The sequence below is a fragment of the Varanus komodoensis genome, unplaced genomic scaffold (genome assembly GCF_004798865.1).
Source record: "Varanus komodoensis strain SLA01 unplaced genomic scaffold, ASM479886v1 scaffold25, whole genome shotgun sequence".
Taxonomy (NCBI): Eukaryota; Metazoa; Chordata; class Lepidosauria; order Squamata; family Varanidae; genus Varanus; species Varanus komodoensis.
In genome coordinates this window covers 9,129,963-9,150,453 of record NW_025335661.1, presented here as the reverse complement: position 1 = coordinate 9,150,453, position 20,491 = coordinate 9,129,963, and the positions used below count along the sequence as shown (strand labels likewise).

Sequence of the window (20,491 nt, the reverse complement as noted above, 5' to 3'; positions counted from 1 at the left end):
TCTCTTATTTTTTTAGGTTGGGTGGCTTTTTGTTAACAAGACCTGTGAGGTGGAAGTGTTATTGTTCAGCATGGGTTGTATGCCACTAAGGTTGCATTTGAGTGTTCCTAGCTGAGGATTATAAGTGATAAAACGACAGTCTGTTTTCTAGGTCTCTCCTGAGGTAGTTTATTTCCAGACTAATTATTATTAGCCTGGCCCAAAATGAAATTTATGTAACTGTATATCCATAATGAAAATAGCTGAAACAAGCATCTATGGTGGTTTTGTTCTTTTGTTTACAACATGTTTATGTATTGGAGAGCATAACATAACACTCTTGTGTGGCAAGTGATCACATGCACCTTTTCTGCATGAATTTGTCAAATGTCCACTAGTTAGGACATATTAGAACTGACTTGTCTGACTTGTTTTCAGCCAGCTTCTGAGGCTGGTTCTAGATCTCTGATTATAACCCTAGTCTGCTTTAACAATGGCTGGCAATTTTTCTTGCAAAGGAGACATAGTCTTTGGATTCAATAATAGTTAAACAGAGTGAAGTATTGTCTATAGAACCCCTTAAACATATTGATTTGATAAAACATCTGCTATAGTTCTTTGAAAAATTACCTTCTTTTGATCCAGTGATTCCCAGAGTGGGTGGCACTGCCCCCCTGGGGACAGTGGCAAGATCAAGGGTGGTAGTGAGGAAAAGGGGGACAGCAGGCATGTTAGGAAATTATGCATTACCGCTACACCCCCCCCCCAAAAGCACAAAGAGTTGATATGATTTTTTTTTAAATAGGTCTCAAGATTTTGTTACCCCCTCATCCCCGCAAAAATCTCACTATCTTGAACTGTAGAACAAAGTCAAGATGTACTTTGTTGCCTCCCCAATATCATATTTAGTAGAGTGAGATTTCAGTGCAGTCTCCCAGCTTCTTTCCAAACAAAGAAACAGACTGAAAATTAGTGAACTCCAGGATCTAAGACTTCTTAGTGCCTTCCAGCCTGACATTAAAAAATAATAACTCTGCATGAAGCACATCCATCCCATTAAAACTGTGAAAACAATGTATTTACAGATGAGATGTATTTTTTAAATTGAAAAAACACTGAACTGTTTTGAAAAGTTAAGCTTTATTTCTGAAATATATATATGCTTGTTTAACTGTATAGTGCCAGATTGCTTGTTTTAAATTTGCAGTAGAGTAATAGACCTAATACAAAGAAAGAGGGATGGGGGTATTAGGGTTGTCACCCAAGAGGAAAGGGGGGCAGCCCAAAAAGTTTGGGGATCATTATTTTAACCAGTTAGCCTTTATCCTAATTAATGGATATTTGGCTCCTCCTTTTCCAATATGTCTCCATGTTCCTAAAAAGCGTTCTGATGTGTCATTATTACTCAAGTTGAAGTAACTGTAAGCCCTATTCTTGGGAAGACAACTAGCAGCTCTAGTGGGCCATTTTTTAAAGCAATTATGCACAGCATAGTTGTAATAAATATTGAAACCTGTGTAAGATAAAACGTTGTTCATATAGTATTCAGGTTGTAATCAAGGTTTCTTGTAATCCTTGTAATCCAGGTTTCTTTACTCCATGCTTATTTGTACTTCTCCATTTCTGCTTCCAACTACTTAATCTTTTTCTGCTCTTTAGGGCTAGTGTGCTTTGTCAAATTAATAAGACCCTCATATAATCACTTTTTTTGGTTTCCACCACCGTTTCTGATGTAAAGATAGAGGACCTGACAACTTTGGAACATTGTGCAGTTTCCTATAGTGGATTTGTTACAGAAAGCTAATTTTTTGGAGGGGGAATGGGGGAGAGAGAGAAATTCAAATTCAGGTTTTAAATTACATCATTCTAGGTCAAATGGTGTGTTATCTCTGCTTTGAGACTCTGAATGACATTTTAACACAGCTTTAGTATATATTCTTGGGATGCTTGTTCTCAAGAAGATATACAACAAACACAATTTGGGGGGAAAGCAAGCAGCTCCATGAAAAGGAGCTTTGTTTTTTTTCTGAAGTATTCATATGTACTTGGTTCTGTGCTCTGCAAAATAATAGCCTTTTTCAAGATATGGAAACATGTCGACCAAGTAGTGACAAGTTACTACTAATTAATCAGTAGTGACAAATTAATTCAGCCACTTGTGACATACAGTGGAAAGTGTGTCCAGTGCACACACCTGTACGCAGCAACCATCTTGCATTTTATTAATAAACACATTTTTGTCTTTCAGTGAATGGTAGTGTCTAGAAAGGGTATGTCCCTTCAGGAGAGAGGTGCCAATGTCCAACCGGCCTAATAACAGTCCAGGGGGGTCACTGCGACGTTCACAAAGGAACACTGTCGGGGCCCAACCACAAGACGACGCAGTAGGAGGAAGGTATGATTATTTATAAACATCTTATTAGTAAGTCACCAATAGTCAAAAACAGATACATTATTTACAATCAAGGATTTGATTGATAACAGTATTTGTCCTGAGAATTTTAATACATATTTCTGAAATGTCTGCTTCTTTGTTATCAGCTGAAATTATGAAGGGAAATATAAAATGCACAAGCTTCTCTTATCCACTTAGGCAGAATAATTTATACTAATATCAAAATTGAATAATGAGGAGTATAAATTGCACAGCACAAATAACTGCAAACCATCTGTATTTCCAACCTATTACCATTTTATGACAAAGTGGGTGAATTCATCTTAAAAGAAACCAATATCACTTCTTGAAGTTTACTTGAAGCTTTTTATTTGGAAGTTAGACTTTCAGAATGATTGCATTAAAATTAATGTACATATTAAAAGTATATCCTAATTTGCTAGCCTGCTGGACATGTCCATAATCCAGAAACTTCTGCCATACTTGAGGTTGAAAGATCTTTTAATTTATTGTCTGTGCTATCAAAGATGGTAAATACTATATACATCAACACTTTAAATATGGCACAAATCTCAGACTTAGGATTCCTTAATAATATGAACTGCTTGGATTAGATCTTCATGATGAAAATGTAAATATTTGTAATGGAACTTAATGGCTCAAAGAAAGCATTGTGCCATGCAACCCCTGATCCTTATTCTATGATTCTCTAAAACAGGCCAAATTCTCAGGATTTATCTTTTAATTTCTCTCTGACATAACACAAGGTTTATATTAAATTTACAGGAGAAACTGTGCTTTACTAAAACTTTTTAAAATACTGGCCTTTTCACTTTTCATTACTGTTTATAAATCTAAATTAGCTTTGCTGCACTGTATTACACCTTCTGTGATTCCTTGAAAGATATTGCCTAAATGAACTTTGAAATCATCTATCTTGATTTTAATTTTGTTTATTAGATTTGTTTAAAAGCTGCATGTTAGCATCATGTTCTCTGGGTAGCTCAATTTTGGGATGAATTTTTATAATTGTTAGCAGAAAACCCTTTTTACTTGTCATAGGTAAACAAAGCTACTACCTGGAAGAAAAATTTGCAACATTTCCAGTTTCAATAACCGTTTGCTACTAATAAGTAAAATGTGGCTGGGATCCAGCCAGTCTTCATAGGATGAATGGGGGAGAAGTTTGTGCTTTTCTTTCCAGTGTAGTCCTTTACATCCTGCTCTAGATAATCCATCTTTCTTTAGAAGCAACTATCCAGAGGAGTTGGTAAGGCTGAAAGTCCTATTGTATGAACAGAAGCAAATGTACTGTCATTGGGATCATATGTATAGCACAGACTCATGTGGAATAAAGTGGTTCATAATACATTTAACTTTGTGTGTACACACAGTAACTGCTGTAGTGGAAGGTTCTGCACATATCTAGAAGCATGATAGTGTTCCAAGTGTTAAATTTTTTTGTCACAATAAAAATATTTTGCTCCTTCACAGTAATAAGTATCATTTGTGCATCAGTTGGTAACAATGGCAGTTCCACCCATTTCCATTCCAGTCTGTAACACAACAAAATGTGGAAAAGTGAAAGTGGGTGAATACTTTTGTAAGGCACTATGTTTGCACAATTAATTAAAATTTAAGCACAACTTGATGCTGTTTTAGTGCAACTTGTGTAACACTAAATGTAGCAACTAACACTACATTTTCACTGTTTGGTAGGTAAATAGGGAAGCAGACTGTTGAACAAGTTGCATTTCAAGCTAGATTCTGAAGTTGAGATCTGAAATGGTACAGGAATGTGCATTATAAGTATTCTGGAGTTGTTCATAGTTCTTGGTTATTAATACATTTATGAAGAATTAGACTGCTAATACCTGGCCGTTCCCAAGATGAATCCACACAATTAGAAGAAACTTAAAGGGGTGGCCATCTAGAAATTGAACCTCTTTATAGACTGCAGATGGACAGTTGCAGCATTGAAAGATTAACCTCTTAATTAAAAGTAACACCCCCAGTACATGAGCGTCTTGTATAGCTGATGTCTAGCCTTCTCTCTAATGTGCTAGACTTGTGTGGGGAGTGTTCAGATAGCTAGCTGTCCATCTACAATGTGTTTTTCCCCCTCAATGTATTGATCAGGAACTGCAGAGGTATTATCCAAGGCAAATCCCCATGTCCTATTTCCTATCTACTAAATAGATAATCTTCCTAACTTCAAGGTGGAATTATATTAGTGTTTGTTTGAAAAAACCCTTCATGGTATCACCACTGTCTGTGTATCTGCTTTGGTGAAGCCTAGGAGAACAGTGAGGTTTGTTAGGGAGAACAGCATAATGCACATTAAAGTAAGATTTCTTACTTTACAATATTGGCTGAAGGTCCTAACATTACAAGTATAGTAGATATAGATTCCATGTGATGAACCATCTTTGCCTATAAAATATGAAATATGTACATCATTATGCCACTTTGCTTCCTGAACATATCTTAAGTAGATGGTCTGCTATATCTTGTCTCTTCTAGATCTCACTGGCACTTGCTGTGATTTTGGCCACTGCCAAGTGAACTCTGCTATGACACTTGTCATATTGGACTTCTTTAAGCACATGGCTAATATGGTCAGAAGTTTGTAGTCAAGTGTGTATTGCTCTTCTGAGGCTTTCTCCAGCTCACCTCTGTAATATTGAGGCAGTCATATTAATCCTTAATACTTGGAATTCACAAATTCAAGGTTTGCTGTAACCCTTGAGCAACTGTTGCTTTTTCCCAGTGGACTTGAAGATGTGAGACGTGACCTTTGGGACATTATGCCTATATTTTGACTCCTGAAAACTGAGACTTAAAACTACAATGCTGACTGCTAACAATAGAAAATGAAATTCCAAACTGCTTTGTTAAACTGCTGTAATGTTATTTTTTTTACTTATTTACGCTGTCCTTTGGGCTCTAAATATCATACCTTTCATTAAACTCCCAGGATGGTTTACAAGAAGTTCAAGTTACAATAATATAGTTTGAAATAAAAGCATAGTAAGTATATTTAAAAAGCAGTCAGCAGAAATAAAAACAGCATGCCACATAAACAGTCCAGAGGATTAAAAATCTGGGGAAATAAGTGGGTTTTATGAGATATATATGCTGTAACTTTGGACTTAGAGTTCTGACATTTAAGTCCTACTGTAAATTATTTCTCCTTGAAATATTAAAATGTACCTGTTACTAGCAAGTTTTATAAACAAAGCTGTTCCGTATTGGAACAAGTGATCTTTTTTTTTCTAGTTACACAGAAGCATTTTAAGTATGACTCAGCTCTGCTTTAGTTGTCTTTCTGTAGAAAACTCCACAGGAGTTGTCTTCACCTTCACCATTATTGAATTTTGTGACAATGCCTGCGGCCTATATTTTATAACTAAATTATTGCTTCATTTTGCTGACAAACAATAAGGAAAAGCCTTTTGTAATGAGTCAAGCATGATAGTTTACTGGAGACCACCCTCTTTTCAACACATCTAAATACCATTACCACTATGGATTATATTCACCAGGTTTTACTTCTCTAGCCAGCTGTATACATAATACCTTAATCTTTAGTCAGTGTATTTATTGTATTTTTTATATTCTCCAGATAAGAGGCTGTGGCTTGCCTTGAAATTATAAAGTGTTACATGATTAGATTTGTGTTGAAGCATATAAAACTTAACTTTCATATGTGATTTCATGTTGGGTATTGTAAAATCATTAACCTAAACTCAAATGGTCAGTCACACCAACAATTGGTCTCTAAGATTTAGGAGGAAGATGGTATCTAGTGCCTTAACTGTGCCTGTGTGCATCTCCTTTAGCATTATCAGTAAACCTTGTGGCAGCTTGTGCTTCAACTTTGTCTAGACTATCCTGTCTAAATTTTTGTGTGGGGTGGGTACAAAATAAGCAGTAGGCATAGCTTTAAAGAGCAGCTTAGTAAAAGCCTTTCTGATTAAAGGAAATTTACGGTTATGGAAATGATTTATCTTGATACACTTGTACAACAGAGAAAACCTCATGTTTTCTGGATTTTCCAAATTTGAGTTATTCTCCTTGTTGAATAGCATACTCTTGATTTTTTTTATCCTTCCAAAATTGTCATGAGTGTTGCAATTGTGATGTCACAATGGTATCCACACATAACATTGTGTTACATTGCTCTTTACTTGGCTTTTGGGTTCAAACAATCTCATGGTTTCCATGCTGCTTCGGTTTCCACCCTCCTCCATCATTCCTCCTAATGGCAGCAGATATCCCATCAGCCTCCATGGCTGAAATTCAGTGCCAGGGTACATTGCTTCTGCCTGTATTGCCTGCCCCTTCCTCCCTGGTGTACACTCTCTCTTTGGTATACACACCATCCTAAGAAGCCCCTCTCCCACCTCCACCCGCACCAGCACATGCAGAGGTGGCTCACCCTGGTACCCTTCCTCTTACCAGGTCATGCTGTGTGCTGCCTGACCTGGTGCTTCCCTCACTCTTCTCCACACAGCCTCATAGCCAGCCCTTTCCAGAAGAACCATACTCCTATTACAAAACATGTCTTTATTTCTGTAGCATCATGGGTATTCAGATTCAGGGAAAGTGGAGCAGTACCAGAGAGCTAGCACTCTCTTCTGCCACTGTGTGAACTGAGCAACCCCAGGGCTGTGCCCGCATACTGCTTCCTACCCCTAGCTAGTATGCATCCAGCTGCTGGGTTCAGGTGCCCTACTTCTACCATTCACTGTGTCTGGCACTGCCTGCTCTCTCGGAGCACTGAGAGCCACTTGTGAGGTGGTGGGAAGGAAGCATCTGCACTGCATCTACCACACATGCAGTCCTTGTGTATGAGCAGCTTTGCAGAGAGGGAGCAATGCTTCTGCTAGAAAGAGAGAAGCAGAGCAACTCATGAACGCTTTCAGAGTAAACTGCAGCAAACAGACTGGTGTGGCCAAACACAGCTGTCTTCAAGGTCAGCTGCTGGAGGTTGCTCAGTGCACTTCTCCATTGCTGGTGACATTCTAACGCCACAGATGGGCATCTGGAAGACAGCATGAAGATAATGTCAAATGAGAGTGGAGTAGCCAATTGGAGCAGGGCAGAAGCATTTCCTCCAATAGTGGCTGCTCTTTTGGCAGGACTCCAGGGCATCAGCATTGAAACCATGCTTAAACATTGTTTATGGGTCACACAAACTATGGTAAAATGTGGAAACCACAGAACAGACTGTTTCTCTTTGTGGCTACTATGCTGTAGCTCTCTGGCTAGTCTCACAAAACAATAAAACTTGTCACAATGGTTCCCACCATGGGTTAGCACTAGATATGGATAATACTTCACATTTTTTTCCAGCTTTTGGAACCTAGTTGTTCCTGAAAAATAGTTGAGATTAGCCTATAATAGGGCATGTGCTTCACTTTTAGATATTACATAAAGGCTGCATACATGCAATGCTAAACCATGCTGTGCAATAACTATGCAGTGTGGCATATTATTTTGGGGATAGGGTTCAAAGACTTCCCTGAGGGGGGTTCATGTGGGCATCCACCTGAGACAGTTTTCTGGCTGTCTGTGTGAACAGTATTGTGTAGCTGTGGCAATGGTGCTTGTTAACAGTCCCAAGGACTGTGAGGGACAGAATAGAAGTGGAGGCATGGGTGGGAAGTGGAGCAGAAGATATACTGCTTGGGATACTTGTCCTGTTGGCAATGCCCCATGTGCTGCCCATGTGCTCCTTGAAGGCAGGGCAGCTTTCCTGAGAGTAAGCCTTTAAAGCAAAGACAGTACAGTAACCAGATGTCTCTCCAGTACAGTGTAGCAACCAGGCATGGGGGTCAGGCACGGCTGTCCCCACAAGCAGAGCTGCTGGATGCAGTTGTGGGGCAATGCCCTGCTGTTGACAAAATTCTGAAGCTGCAAGTGGGCATCTGAAGATAGCATTTTGGAATGGCAAGTCAGTTGCTGTGCAGACCTAGACACTCCTGAGCACAGGCAGGAGTGCCTGCGGCAGGCATGGCTCCTCTTTCCTCAGAACTCTATGGAAGAAGCATGGAAACTATGCAGAAGTGTGGTTTCCAGGTTCAGTTTCAAAAGCAACCATAATCAAGCAGGGAAACCATAGAACAGACTGTTTCTCCACATGGTTCAACAGAGACCATCCTTCACCATGGTTGTTGGGTGCAGAGATAAAGACAACCCATTCCACAGCAGTTTGCACTGTGGCTTGACATTTATGTTTGAACCTGGCCAAAGTGTCTTGTGTATTTTATGTAGCTTTAATAGAGGGCATAGCAACTTCAGTTTGGAACATTAGAAATCCAATTTTTCAATATTATTCTTTTTCTGTATTTCAAAGAACTTGTACCCACCCATCCTCATAACTCTGCACCATATAGGATTTGGGCAAAAAAATTCTACTAAGATGTTAATTGATGGCATTACCTGTTTTGCCTCCTGTACTGAAGTAATACCTCTAAAGGAATGTATTCTGACAAATTGTAAGAACCCTGCTGACAAAATCCTTCATAATATTTTTAGTATTATTCCTCCTCCTTTTTCTAACTAGTTCAAAAAGATTTCTTGTCTGGAAACCCAGGCTGTATCCGGTGCATGAAGGCCTATTGTTATTACTACACTTGTATACTGCCCTATAGCCCATTTGGGCTTCTGGGTGGTTTATAGATTTAAAATTTGCATAGAAACAACAAAATCACATTTAACAAGCAAAAAACTATGTAAAATAGTAATCATAAGTGTTACTGCAGAAGTCTTAATACCTTCTTGTACCAAACATAACACTATATCATTAGATGATGACTTGTGTACTTTGAAGGTATGACATCATTTCATCATCAAATTGTAGAGATGGGGGTCTGCACATGATTAGAGTTTGGATATTTTGTTAGAAAATATGGATGCGGTAAGGGTGAGAATGTGGAAAAGTGTAGCATGTCTTGTACGCTAGCAGGCTGACAGGCATTTTCTTTCCCTGGATGGGAATATAAAATACTCTGAAAGCATAGTAACACACTCACACTGCTCATTTGGCATTAATAAAGAGAGGAAGGGAGTTTGGCACCTGCCTGGTGATTGCTGGTAACTGTAAAACCAGGCTGCCTTTGGATCAGTGATATGCCTGCTAAGAAACTGGACTGGTGCAAATGTTTGGTAATCACTTCCTCATTTACCATGAGAATTGAGGAACTTGCCCATTCCTACTCAGTGAGCTTTATGGTTGCACAAAGACTTAAGCTTCTGTGTGAAGGTTGAGACTGTATCATTCCTGTCAAACTAATCCTAACACATTGTTGCACCAGATGATACCTATATTACATACTAACATAGATCTTAAGCTAAGTCTTTAAATGCATGCATTATAAATTAAACTGTTAATTGCACCATTGAACCATAATTTAGTGTTTAGAAAGCTTCTCAAGATGGGCTGAATGCATGATATGAAAATTAATTGTTCAGATGAAAATTACCTAATCCAAAATTTTTGTTGTCCAGAGTTTTGAGAAGAGAAAGCTGATAGAGATTTGGGAGTACGTTTTAGATAACTCAATGCAAGTTAATAATGAGAGAACATAGGCAAATACGAAGAAGACATGGAAATTCCTCAATAATTTCACCATTCTAAATTCCTATTTAAATATTGGGATATCTGGAAGACACAGAGATTGATGTCTGACATAATAAAGGCCAAGCTAACTTTCTTCCCTAAAATACCATTTTGTAGGCTTGATGGAAAACTATTTACATTGCTAATACAATGTGTAAATACTCCTTGTACATTTTTTGTTTGTATGAGAGTTTTCCTGATAGCTTTCTGTTTTTAACTTTCTGCTGACAGGTCACATTTAGGGCAGGCAAAACATAAGGCACATAGCCCTTCCGAAAGTAGAAAATCTATATCAAAGGCACCCAAAGTGCAGTCCAATACTACTTCTGAACAGTCCAAGGGACACTTTCCAAAAAGGTAATACTTTTATATTTATGAGTTTATATATGTAACTTCAGTGGCATATATTGCATTCTTATGATGGTTCTTTACTTGAAAATATCCAGAAATGCCCTATAATTTGATTAAATCTACAACTTTGTGAAATGGTCATGGCATCCTATTTCAAGCTTTAGTATATAGTAGGGAAAGCCTGACATAAAATGTTTCCAGCAGAATAAAAATTACCTATTAGGGTGATGTAGTAGTGTATTTGCCAGTCTGTTCTGAACTGTAACACAAGAAAAGGCAATTTTTATTTATGGAAGATAGATCCTCAAGAATGCTTCTGGCTTGTAATGTTGATTATAGGCTGGATATCCTGCCTGCATACTTCTTGAGGCATCTGGCTGGTCTCTTGACTTGACAGATCACTTGCCTGATCTCATAAGGCAATTCTTTCCTATTCATGGTCTTTAACTAGCTCCTTTCATACAAGTGAAACAGTATTTTCATTGGCCTAGTCAAATGGAATCAACTTAACTTACTAAACATTGATACCACATTCAGTTTTAGACAAAGACAGTGCTTGCTGTCCCATTTACTGTGAAAGTTTGGTGTAATTCATGCTGGTGTATCTTAGGAATCCAATGCAATCAGCTTAAGTACATTGTAAGAGTGTGTACTAGGGCTTGAATTCAGAGCAGCATTTGCTCTGCAAGCCCGTATAAGTGTGCTGCTGGGAACAAGCGAGCAGAGAGCCAGAGGAGTTGGGCATTTATCACCGTTCTAGGTAGCTTACTCTCTGAAAAGCTTTTCTAGAGTGGCTTCAGGGCAGAATGCTTCTTTCTGTGCACTGGCCTATTTAAGGTTGCTACTCCTTTCCCCAAAAGTTACAACAACTACTGCTGACTGCTTTTAAACATGCGGCATCTGCTGTTACTAGAAGTCTAACTGGCCACTGGGGAAAACTTTTCCCCAACTATATTGCATTTATGAATTTGTGTTAACAATTAAATGATATTCTAAAACTTAATGCCATCATTACTTGGTTATTCTTTATTGTTTTGTACATCTGAGAGACCCAGGTGGATATTAAATAAAAACTCAAGCTTCTGTAAACCTCTGCAGCACCACTCCTTGAATGTTTCCCTCATAGTTGCTTACTGAAATCTGAATAGAAATTTTGCAGTGAGTGTTTACCCTTACAATGGAAAGAACACTTAACTAAGTGCAAATTAAACAGTCTGGGTGATTTGTTGCTTTTCAAAATAATGTTTTTTTGAAGTGCTAATACTGCATCTCTTTTTACCTTCTCAGAGGCTGTAGCTCATCTGCTATTATAATTCCACAACAAGAGGCCCTGGACACAGACAATATTTTGGAACGACAAAAACCAGGGCAGGTGTCTAAAAAAGACAGTCCGCGAGGAGTGAAACGCAGTGCTAGCCCAGATTACAATCAGACAAATTCTTCTAGCCCTGCCAAAAAAACCAAAGCACTTCAGCACGCTGATTCTTCCTCTGATTTGGAAAGAAACAAGCCACAGACTAAGTCTAAGAAAAGACATTTTCATCAGGAACAGGAATCAAAGTCCTCACAATTGCCATCAACAAGCAAAGCTCATACCAGAAAGGGTGGAGCTACTGGTAGCTCCAGAAGCCAGAAACGGAAAAGGACAGAGACCTCACCCATTGTAAAGAGTCGTCCAGCAGCTGAATCGACTGGCAGTGAAGAGAGACCAGCAAAACCTACCAAGCTGGCTTCAAAATCAGCGAGCTCAGCCAAAGCTGGGTGTAGCACGATCACAGATTCCTCCTCTTCAGCCTCTACATCCTCCTCCTCTTCTGTTGTTGCATCTGCCTCTTCTGCTGTTCCTCAGGGTGCCCGAGTGAAACAGGGAAAAGACCAGAGCAAGGCCAGGCGTTCCAGATCTGCATCTAGCCCCAGCCCACGGAGGAGTAGCAGGGATAAAGAGCAGAATAAAATAGGTGGCTCTTCAAAGTTTGATTGGGCTGCTCGTTTCAGCCCCAAGGTTAGCCTGCCTAAAACAAAACTGTCTCTACCAGGCTCTTCTAAGCCAGAGGCATCAAAACCTGGGCCTTCAGGATTACAGGCTAAACTAGCAAGTGAGTTATTAAAAATTATCTTTACTTATGTGAAGGCATAAAAATCGGCTTCCATCTATAATATGCTTATTGTTTCAGTCTGGCAGGATTTGTGTTAACTAATGTGAAATGCAATTTATGAAAGATAATCATTCGGACCAATTTTTATAGTTAGTACAGCTAAGAAAAAGTTGCATTGCTACTTCAGAATATAGGTGGTGAGGGTATATATGTACATGCTTCCATGGGAGGGGTAAATCCATGTGAAGAGAAAGAATTCACTGTAATCTTCTCTGGATGCAATGCAGCTTTTCCTGTGGCCCTTATCTCACGTGTGTGTTTGTCTCCATTATAGCTGATCTGATTTATTGTACAGCAGGGCTGAGTAGTTTGTGGCCCTCTAGTTATTCTGGGCTACATGTTCTCTACTCATATTGTACAATATCAAACTCTGCTTTATATGTGGGCCTGATACTATTTTAGTAATTTTAGTAACCTCGTACTATTTTGTCTCTATATATTTTGCCTAGGCTTTATAATTCTGTATTTGTTTACTGAAACATGTTTGCCGAATAAGTCCAGGTTTCTTACCACTTAAGATTCTTCTAGCAAGCTAGAATGTTATTAATTTATCAGTCTGTATAGTATTTAAGGCAATAAGGTTTGGCAGTGTTGCAGGCTGTAATTTTAGAACATTGTAACTTGAATGCACAGAGCATATGGTGATGTAACCTAATTATTCATTTTGTAGAATTGCATATTGCAATATTTCTTTAACTTTTTGGATGGATATAAAAATTGGAAATAGTATGTTTCAGACTATTCTCTCTAACAGTTAGTCACTTTAAAAAACCCAGGATGGTTTGATTTAAATCAAGATTCTAATTTTGAAGTGCACATATTTCTGAACATGGATGTCTACTAATTGAGTTTTGTAACAGCAAAAATGTGTGTGCATTAAGTTAAGCATTTATGCTATGTAGGGGCATCCACCACATTTTCTTGTCATTCATTCCATATGTTTTTGAAATACCAACTTGATATCTACTTAAAAGAACAATTGTGAAATTAAGGCTTTCTCTTTAGCACACTGCATACATGTAAGAATATGAAGCAAGAAAGTTTGTTTCTCAGAAGTTGGTGATTACTGGGAGGAATGCTGTTTTTTCATAACATGGAAATGTTCATATTGGTTGGTTCCCTATCTAATATTCATATATTATAAAGTAATAAATAAAATTCATGGCCTATTTATAAGTCACATATTGTGGCCTCAGTGCAGGTCTGAGATTATTTTACATAATGAAAACTTGAAGTTGATGTTGCTGACAATGGAGAGTGTTTGAAGATACTTAAGTAAAAGCATTAGTTTCTGTTACATTCATATAATGTTTAAAAGGCCATGTTTTAAAAGTATAATGTTGACTGTTGGTAGCTTACTCCTAGTATGTACAAAGTCCCAGGTTTATCACTTGGTATTTGCATGTATGTCAAGGAAAGACAAATCTGAAATCCTAGAAATCTGCTGCTTTTCGGGGTAGACACTGCTGACCTACATGGTCTGGCTTGCTCATTCCCATGTTGTTCCATCCAGCTAAATATATCCAGGTTGTTTGGAATGTTTCATATATAAACATCACAACAGATCCATCTGGATTTATTTATTTAAACCAAGAATTTGGAATTAAGTACTGCTTTTTGGTTACTAAATCCCAAGTCAGACCAACCAAAAGGCTAAATGCCTATGATAGAGAACATACTTTGTTTACTTTAAGAACACAAGTGCCATGCTGGATCAGATTAATCTAATCCAACATTTTGTTCACACAGTGGTCAACCAACTGCTCACTTTGTTCCATGTAGTTTAGTTTTCATAGGGCAAAATACTTGTATCTATAAAACATTGGGTAAGTAAATGAAGTGCTAATTGGCTGACATTACCAGTTAGTCTTAGAGGTTACTCCTGTGTACTCTAAATGGTTATCAAGGGTGAAGTTGGGAACATCTAGTTATGTACCTCATTGGGTCTTTGTATACAGAAACTCTCAAGTTCAATCTTTGAAAGAAAATCTTGTAGTAGTTTGTTTTCACTAAATAAGCAGTGTCAGGTAATTGTTAGATGTTAGGATGAAGCTTCATAAGGAGAGGAGGCATAGCTAACTGGAAGAGCTGAATGCTTTGCATTCAGATAGCTGCAGGTTCACTTTCTAGCAACTCCCAATTAAAAGAATAAGGTAGCTGGTGATGGGGAAAGATTTCTACTAAGGCCTTAAAGAGAGCTGTTTCTAATCAGAGGGCAAAATCCAACAGGGTGCTTACACCAGTGCTGATTATTTTTTGACCTGCCAATTTCTTTCCACAAATTGCATTGTACAATCAGGACCCAACACTTAGGCAAGGAATATCTAGTTCATTTTAGGAGGATCCTTGAAACAAGTGGAAATGCTTACTTTTAGAAGGACGCAGGTTGGTGAAGCTTTCCTTATGTGAGTTCTACCAATTTTTCTGCCAAAGAAATGAGCATTTCCAGTTGATTTAGGTTACTCTAGAAGCTATGAACCACCATTATAAGTGATGAAGCAGAAGACAATCAATGGGAATGTAAGTGCCTGTTGGGTTCTGTCCAGATTAAACACTGAACAGAGATTAAAGGACATCACAGTTCAGTCTACTGGTTCAAAATATGCATGTTACAAAAACAGAAAAGAATAAGAAAATTGAGCACTGAAACAACAAATTTTTCTCTTGCTGATGGGTGGCCAGGATTCTCCCTAGCTATGAATTTTGTCTTGGACACAGAGGCTGCACTGACTCATAGTCTCCTGACAAGTATCTGAGGTTTTATTCTGAATGTGAAAGTTGCTACAATTTCCAACTTTTGTATACAACTGGGTAGTACAATATTCTGCTTGCAGCTATCCAGGTATTTGGGTCATTTAGGATCTAAACAACCCAGTGGCATAGAGTTGCACATCTATGCTTATGGAGATTGTTTGTAGAAAATAGGCACAATTGATATATTGTGCATGACCCCACAAACATAGATTAATTAGCCTTTGTGCCGCTGTGGTGTGCAGACCAGGTTTAAAGCTGGCTCTGTTTTATAACGAACTCCACAGCAAAGTGTTCTGTGGACATTGTAGCCAGTAGAGAGGATGTTGACTATTTCTAAGCAAGAGGCTTAACACTTAACTTGGTTAAAATTATAAGCAAAAATTATAGTGAAAAGTTTGTTGCTGCATGTAGTACAGACTTGCTGGATTAAATTCTTTTAGAAATTGCAGTAGGCTCAGTGAAAAGGTGTAGGAGAGAGATGTCTAATGGACCTCTACTAAAACTGCATTTCCTTGTTAAAAAAACAAAACAAAACTAGCTAGCATAAGACCAGTATAAGTTTATACTGCAAACATCCCCGTTTGCACCCTTTTCAGTCCTCCTAATTTTTCTACTAAAGCAGAGGACAAAACTTAAGGTGCTGTGATGTGTGGGTCCCAGCCTACTGGTTGAAGGAGAAAAAATGTTCATCATTAGGTCCCATAACAACCTTTAAGTTTGTGGCACTTAAAATCTTAACATCAGCAGATTTATAAAGTACAGCAGCAAAACATGTTGGTTAGCATGCCTGATCCTCCACCAAAAGTAAGATCTAAACCCCTTTCCCCAACCTAAGCCCCTAAACTTCTGCTGCCTAAACAGTTAGGTAGATAAAGCCAAGTGTCAAACTAGACATTGAAGGATAAGTTGTATACATTTTATTTTGTTGTTCCTTTGCAAAGTCATGCCGACTCTTTGTGACAATATACCTCCCTAATAACATAAAGTGTGGGGCTGGGAAGCTTTTTTTTTTTTAATAAAGCAAAGAACTTTCTGGAGTGAGGGACCTAAAAAGCTTACCTTATTTCTCCATTGCTCCAACCAACTTTCTCTCAACCCAGTTCAGCTATGGGAAGTGAAATGGATTCTCAGACAGTGACCTGCAGGAATGGAGTACAGTGAGTTAGAGCAGGGTTTAGCTCACCTCACCAGCCTACTCCAGTGTTTTGTGTGTGTGCCGCTGTATGCACGTTTGTGCATACATGTGACTTTAAATTGCATGATGTAATGTAGTACTTGCCACGTAAATATGCACAATGTGTGATGTATTATCTCTATAGTGTATATGCTTCCTTAAATTCATATTTGAGTTTAGAAGTTCTTGATTAGTGATGTGAGGAAAAAAATGGTAGGTTGAGTAGAAGTACTTCACTTGTTACACATCTTTCTCTTTACAGTGTATGCAGAGAAGCAAAGTTTCCTGGTGTTGACTGTCTTTTATTTATGTAGGCTTGAGAAAATCAACAAAAAAGCGCAGTGAATCGCCACCTGCTGAGCTCCCCAGTTTGAGGCGGAGCACACGGCAAAAGACCACGGGCTCCTGTGCTAGCACCAGGTATTACTGAAATCTAGGATTAGTGATGTTAGGGTTTCTGTGAAGAACAAGGACTCCTTGAAGACTTCCTGGCTTATTGCAGCATTCAGATAAGAGAAAGGGACAAGGATGAAGTGCATGAGGAAAAGTTTCTTGCATATCTTGGAATATTAACCTAAAACTTGACTATAGTTACTTTCTTAGGACAGCAGTTAAGTAATGTGAAAGATATCACGTTATTTTGTATTGTTTGAGTCAGCATTGAGGAATTTGGCCTTGTATAACATTGCAGAACTCTTGGGTGGTTTATTGCATATTGCCCCGAAGCCAGCAGTGCACAAATGGAGGTTGTCAATAGGAATTGCACAGTATGAAGTCTTTAGGTTGTTTCTCTGAAATGCAAGGTTTCCCTTATGTTCGGATAGTAAACTATGGTTATCAGGTTTGAAGCAGACCAAGATCCTGGGCTGTGATTTGAAGCAACCTCTAGGCGTTGGTTTGTTTCAATCAGGTAACAATAGATTGTTAATTTGGATGTAATAGGAAACATTAGAAGGTTCCTGAGGCTAACTGTGGCTTAGAAGGAGGGAGGGAAGAAAAGAGCTGCATTCTTGTGTAATATGACTTCACATATGTTGACATATGATAGTTTCAACTGGATCATTAAATTATGTATATTTCCAGGCTGAAGCTATGTTGCACAAGTTTGCAAACCAGATTAGCATTTTCTTTTAGGAAATTAAATACAGCAGCTTGGTACAGGTATGTGTTTCCAAAACCAAACTTTACTCCTAAAGGTTAAAATAAATGAAGGTGATATTTAATTGTGCAGAAGGAAAAGTGGTTCATATAATAGTGTTTTGAAAGAGTAATGGTCCTACCATATGTAGATACTTGCAGTACATGTTATATAGCACTCATGATATTTAATGAACGCAGAAGGAAACACACAACAGATGTTTCTTCATCAAGAAACGTTGAAGGTAACATTGAAGAGGCCACTGCTTCCATTCTAAGCTTTCTGTTCCTTTGAAAACTATTGTTTTTCTCTTGCTTTCTCTAAAAACTGCAGGGCGCGCCTCCTTTAAAGCCCTACTAATACACCTTTTTAAAAAAAAGAAAAATTAGTTTTGACCAAAGGGTATGTTCAGATCTGAAATGTGTTAAATTTTATTCAGAGATCTTAGCATACTACTAGCATTTAGTCTAGTGTGTGATCTTAAGATATATTGTTACTCAAAAACTGTTTTGATTTAATAAGAAATTCGATAGTATCATAGAGATTATGAAAATAGAAGGAAAACATTTTTAGGCGTTCTTTTAATTTTCATTCATTATTATGTTCAGCTAAGCACATATGTGATATTAATGAAGCATCTTTTTTCCTTAACACATTGCCCCTTTTTAATCTCCATATTTGGATAAGGTTTCCTTTTAAATTGGCTTGTATATGCATTGTCTATAGTTTGAATGCCACTGTGGGGAATGTATTCCCTGATGACTCCGTGTCTACAGAGGTTTTAATTTTGAGTGCTAGTAATACCAGCTTTGTATATTAAATAGTGTAACCAGGTAGGTCTCTGATGATATTTGTTGTTTTAGTCGGCGAGGCTCTGGCCTGGGCAAAAGAGGAGCAGCTGAAGCTCGCCGACAGGAGAAAATGGCTGATCCTGATAACAACCAGGATGGAGTTAATTCTTCAGCTGCACGAGCTGATGAGACTCCACAAGGAGCTGCAGGTAAGAAAAATGAGTGATAATGAACACATGTACAGAGTAAAATAATGTAGGTTTTGCAACTTTCATTTCTAACAACTGAAATAAAATCTTCTAGTGACGCTATTTTATTCAAATTGCTTCTGTTCGCTCAGTCTCTAAATGCTTGCATCAATAACTGAAAGAACCTTGATATCCCAAGTTCTTTTGCCCAGAATAAAGTAACATGCAGTGCTAGGGATGTTTACATTTGTATTACTTGAACAACTGTTCTCCACCAGTTTCAAATGCAAAATCCCTTTTGAAACTGGGAGGTTTTCATAAGTTGATGTGGTTTTTGGTGCTTCCCAGATGTTTTGGTCATTAACGCCTATCAGCCACTATGGTCAGTAATGTTGAGAGCTGTAATCAAAAACATTTGGAGGGTACCAGGTTGGGGAATGCTAGCGGAGAAACTTACTCAAGAGAATCTCTGAATTATCCTTCAGTTTCAGCTGTTGGGCAATATATACAGTAGATAATCAAAGAGAGAATATATAAAGAAAAATAAAATGTCCATTTAGTATTCTCCAATTTTGGGTGTATTCAGACTAGTCCTTTGGAACCTGACTCAAATCAAAACAACTATTTTCACCTACCCTGTGGATTGGACTTCTGTTTCTTCTTCAACAAATATTGGCTACTTTATAGTTGTTAGATGGAAACTAACCTAGATTCACTTTCTGAAAATACATAGTCTCTTACTGATATTCAATGTTTTGTTCTGATGTTAGATAAAACAATCCTACCTAGTATTAACTGTGGTTAAATAAGTGTTTTTAAAGTGGTGGCCAGGATAGTTCCCAAGAGAAACTATGGCTGGCTCTTGATACCTTCACTTTGATTAAAAAGGAATCAGCATTACATCTGTAGTATCTCCAGTTTAGTATATCTTGTGCATGATCATAGATTTATTGGCTTCTCTTTGGTCAGAAATATAGCTGAATCCAAATAAATGCTTCATCTTATTGGCTCTTGTTCCCTGTGACATTTCAATTGGCTGTGGCTTTTTGCTCCTTTGACTGATGCCAGTACCATGAGTTCCTGGAGTCTTTGTTATTTATAAACAGTTTCATAGGGAGCAAGGCCCATTGAAATCAGTGGACTTACTTCTGAGTAACACACACAGAATGGTATTATTAATAATGTTTAATGTGTGCAAGTATCTAACAAACTGAACAAATGCCTCTCTGTGCCATGAGACTGTAGGAAGTATTTTCTCTGTCTCTCACTGCTGTGATTCTGGCAGGTATAGAGTTGCTGCAGCAGTCTAAATCATACAGGCTGAGTTAATACAGATTTGCCTGAGAAGCCTGCTGTTGGGTGCAGTTATGAACTCCTGTTCACAAGTCCCAATTTGGAACATTCATAAATTTTATATTTAATGAACACTTCATAATTTTGTTTTATGTCTATTGGTATAATGCCTTGATCTTCTATTGTAATGAACTGCTATTTAGTAAAATTTCAAGAGGTTTCAATCACATGCATGGCTGAAAGTTTAAACTGACCTTGTGTGTCTAAGTGCAGTCTTTCCATACTGTGTGGGTCAGGACTAAAAATAAACTTGCTCTTCTTGTATGCCATTTCATATTCTTACTGGAGTCGCTAAACTTTTGTTTGACTACTTAGGAAGAAGGATTTCAGGGAGAGTTGACAAGTAAGTATACAGTTTGACTTACTAATATAGTGTCATTATTTTTTCTCTTTCTCCTATAGCTTCTAGTTCAGTTGCTGGGGCTGTGGGCATGACTACCTCCGGTGAAAGTGAATCGGATGATTCTGAGATGGGGAGATTGCAAGGTACAAAATAAAAGGCCTATTATGTTAATTTCATGGCAATTGTAAATATTCAATGCCCTTTGCTTTTTCCCTAAGAAGTTAATGCCTGTCTATGTTCTA

At 38.0% G+C, this 20,491-nt stretch overlaps 1 protein-coding gene across 4 annotated transcripts in view; it reads left to right on the top strand.

Moving 5' to 3' along the window:
- Positions 1–20,491, top strand: part of TRIP12 (thyroid hormone receptor interactor 12) — a 102,412-nt gene that overhangs the window by 26,378 nt on the left and 55,543 nt on the right. For 2 of the 4 annotated variants that reach the window (XM_044432919.1, XM_044432918.1), the window contains exons 2-7: positions 2,228–2,374; positions 10,233–10,358; positions 11,640–12,448; positions 16,751–16,856; positions 18,438–18,574; positions 20,309–20,392. In XM_044432919.1, coding sequence (XP_044288854.1) covers positions 2,277–2,374; positions 10,233–10,358; positions 11,640–12,448; positions 16,751–16,856; positions 18,438–18,574; positions 20,309–20,392 — 1,360 coding nt within the window. In that variant the 5' untranslated portion in view covers positions 2,228–2,276. The remainder of the gene's footprint in view (positions 1–2,227; positions 2,375–10,232; positions 10,359–11,639; positions 12,449–16,750; positions 16,857–18,437; positions 18,575–20,308; positions 20,393–20,491) is intronic. The other 2 variants (XM_044432922.1, XM_044432920.1) reach the window with 1 other exon arrangement.